This window comes from Etheostoma spectabile, chromosome 16 (assembly GCF_008692095.1).
Source record: "Etheostoma spectabile isolate EspeVRDwgs_2016 chromosome 16, UIUC_Espe_1.0, whole genome shotgun sequence".
Classification (NCBI taxonomy): Eukaryota; Metazoa; Chordata; class Actinopteri; order Perciformes; family Percidae; genus Etheostoma; species Etheostoma spectabile.
In genome coordinates this window covers 9,477,988-9,481,353 of record NC_045748.1, presented here as the reverse complement: position 1 = coordinate 9,481,353, position 3,366 = coordinate 9,477,988, and the positions used below count along the sequence as shown (strand labels likewise).

Sequence of the window (3,366 nt, the reverse complement as noted above, 5' to 3'; positions counted from 1 at the left end):
CCTAGGCTGTGGAACGCTTTGCCTCCTTCCATGCGCTGCTTAGATTGTGTGGACAACTTTAAAACTCAGTTGAAATCTCTACTTTTTAAAGAGGCTTTTAACTAGATTGTAGGGTGGTCAGGCTGGTCTTATGTGTACGTGTTATTCTTTTGTTTTTTGTGATGCACTGCATTTATGAGAGTTGTTAAATGCTTCCTTTTGTTGTGAAGCACTTTGTGATCTTCACCTGAGAAAAGTGCTATACAAATAAATTTTACTTACTTACTTACTTACTTAGAAAGACGTGTCCACGACATGTGTCCACGTCCTCCCACTGGACAAAAGCTCCCGGATACAGGAGCGAGCCGTCTTGTAATTATATATATCAGAGTCCCGCCCATACACCCAACCAACCAATCACGAGCAAATCCCAGCTGTCAATCGTGCTGTTTTTATAGCATCAAAACTCAAGAGAAGAATTCACACTAATGCAAATATCAGCGTGATCACAGCTACCTAAAGTGACGTGGGGGGCGGGGGTGGGGGTTGGGGTGGGGTGGTTACACGTTATTAGACCACCATACCACAGAGTCGCTTGGGGTTTGGGTTCAGTCGGACTGACTGCTTCCCCCCCGAGTTGGTCCAAAAAATGCCTCAGGACACACCGAAACGACGCCCCAAAAAATTAAAATCCGGCAGCTGATTGGACGAACGCGTCACATGGATCTGGCTTCTCCGGAAAATATTAAACCAATCTTTTATTTTATAAAAATAATTCACAAAACGTGTTTCTGAAAACATTTTAAGGAGAAACAGGTTTTAAAACGTGATCAAATCAGCATGACGGCACAACAGGCTCATCACCTAAAATATTACTCCGCCATTCCCATTTCAACTTTCCAGAGTTGAATAAAAAAAGTGTTTTGAAACATTTGTATGCATGAAAATAAAATAGTTTTTTTTTTTTTTTTTTTTTTTTTTGCCCAAAAATATGAAAACACTTTGATTAATTTTTTTTTAATGCTTTAATTTTGTTGGTAAGCGTTTGTGTGTATTATCATGGCAGTATTCCAACAGATGGCGTGACTTTTAAGGTCATTATCGGCACTTCAGTGACTCTTACAGATCGAGCCGCATCGCTGTCATGCCAATAATAACTTTACATCCCACCCTCTGTTATATTGCTTAACATTTTTTAATTTTAATTTGTTTATTAACCCCAGTGGGGAAATTACAATTTACACTCTGGGTGTACACAGGCCTGAAACACACACACACACACGCTCAGGACCTATACATGCACTAATGGAGAGATGTCAGAGTGGGGGGGCTGCCAGCTGAACCAGTTCCCTGAGCGGTTGGGAGGGGGGGGGGGTACTGTGCCTTGCTCAAGGGCACCTGGCAGTGCCCAGGAGGTGAAGTGGCATCTCTCCAGCCACCGATCCACACTGGGTGTTTTTTGGTCCGTACGGGGACTTGAACCAGTGACCCTCCGGTTCCCAACCCAACTCCCTACGGACTGAGTAGTATTTGAACAACATTAGAGTTCTCTACAGGTGTCAGACTGGTTTTCTGCTGTCAGACACTTGCTAGAACTTGTTATTCAGCAAAAATGTGGCTCAGGCTGTTTTTTCTTCTTCTGGTCTTTGAGGAGAGTTGGCAGTCTTCAGCTGAATGAGCTTCTTATCCGCGGGGACGTGAACTGTTTCAGCAAAGAAATCAATAACTCACATTTTCTTGCAACGCTGAAACTAAGTAAAATACTTTTAGTGTTGATTAGGGAACGTGGAAGGTATGTATGAGGGAAACAGGAAGTCTTTGTTGACATCACTGGAAAGATACTGAACAGTAGAGAGATTTTGAGATTAAATACATACAGCAGTTTATTGGATAAACTGACATTAAAGGTCTTCATCTCTAAATCTAAAACAAATGAAAGTTGCATAATGCATGTATGTGTTCAAGGGCTGCACAATATGAGGAAAATATCTAATCAGGATTATTTCGACTGATATTGGGTTATGATTCACGACATTGGAAGGTGATGCTAATTTTTTGTATGATTCTTTCTTTTTTTTCATTGAAAAAATACATTTTGAAAGGATTTAGTGTGATTTCTTTTTCCATTATTGTGAGGATCTTTACCAAACAAAGTTTTTAGTCTGTAGGGTAGGATTTGTAGGCCGGGACGTCTCTGCAGCGCCGCGATACTTAATTCACAACGGTTTAAGGCTGCAACTAACTATTATATTTATAGTTGATCTGTTTATTTTCTTGATTAATGGATTAGTTGTTTGGTCTATAAAAATATCAGAGAAATGGTGAAAAATGTGGATCAGTGTTTCCCAAAAAGCCAAAGATGACGTCCTCAAATGTCTCGCTTTGTCCTCAACTCAAAGATATTCAGTTTCCTGTCACAGAGGAGAGAAGAAACTAGAAAATATGCAGTATGCAATATGAGTTAACGAGCTGGAATCAGAGAATTTTTACTTTTGTCTTAAAAAAATGACTCAAACCGACCAATCGATTATCAAAATAGTTGGCAAATAATTTAAAAGTTGACAACTAATTGATTAATCATTGCAGCTCTACAATGGGTTGACACATACTTGACCTTTACCTTTTTCAACATATTTCTACCCCCCCCCCCCCACATTGTGCAGCCCTAATCTGTTCCTCTTCCCACAGGCCTCCAGTTGAAGATGACCTGCCCTTGCAAAGCGGGGGTCCCTACAGCTCCTACTCCGACGTGCCCAGCTCGGCGGGAAAGCCCAAAAAGAGACGCACGCCCCGGTCGCGTCAGGACAACGAGGCGGACTACAACTCCTCAGGAGACGAGCTGGACGACAACGACTTCGACACGTAGGAAGAAACTTAAAGACTCTCATCTCAACTGCTGCAATTAAAGTGCAATTTTAGTGAAATAGCACTTTAATATTAGCAGAATAGCAAGTTTTCTACTCCAGTCGCACACTTTTGTGTTTAGTTTGAATACCGTTATATTACTAGCAACAAGCTAGTTGTCATTGCTACAATGCTAACGTTACTACAATGCTACTACTACTACAAATCTGTATACAAACCCACCAGGAGAGCACTGCATGGGCAACCTTTTGGCAAGCTAGCTGTTAGCATCCCTGTAGTTAGCATCAGAGACGTAACATAAAGTAATCAATAAGAAAATCCCAATCTTTTAATTTTTATGTTTTAGCATGTGTGTGTACACAAAAAGTATTGGAGGCACGTTCATGTGTTTTTTAATGATTTTAATAATGATTTACTTCCAAGAAACGTCTGAGTGCATCTCTGGAAAACAAGATTTAACCCTTGTGTCGTCCTCGGGGCAAATTTGACCCGTTTTTAAATTTTTAATATCAGGAACTTGGC

General features: G+C 40.6%; 1 protein-coding gene across 2 annotated transcripts in view; it reads left to right on the top strand.

Moving 5' to 3' along the window:
* Positions 1-3,366, top strand: part of oclna (occludin a) — a 28,742-nt gene that overhangs the window by 16,819 nt on the left and 8,557 nt on the right. For both annotated transcript variants that reach the window (XR_004335676.1, XM_032539843.1), the window contains exon 6: positions 2,668-2,841. Coding sequence is in view for 1 of the 2 variants with exons in the window: in XM_032539843.1 (XP_032395734.1) it covers positions 2,668-2,841 (174 nt within the window). In the remaining variant the exon portion in view is untranslated. The remainder of the gene's footprint in view (positions 1-2,667; positions 2,842-3,366) is intronic.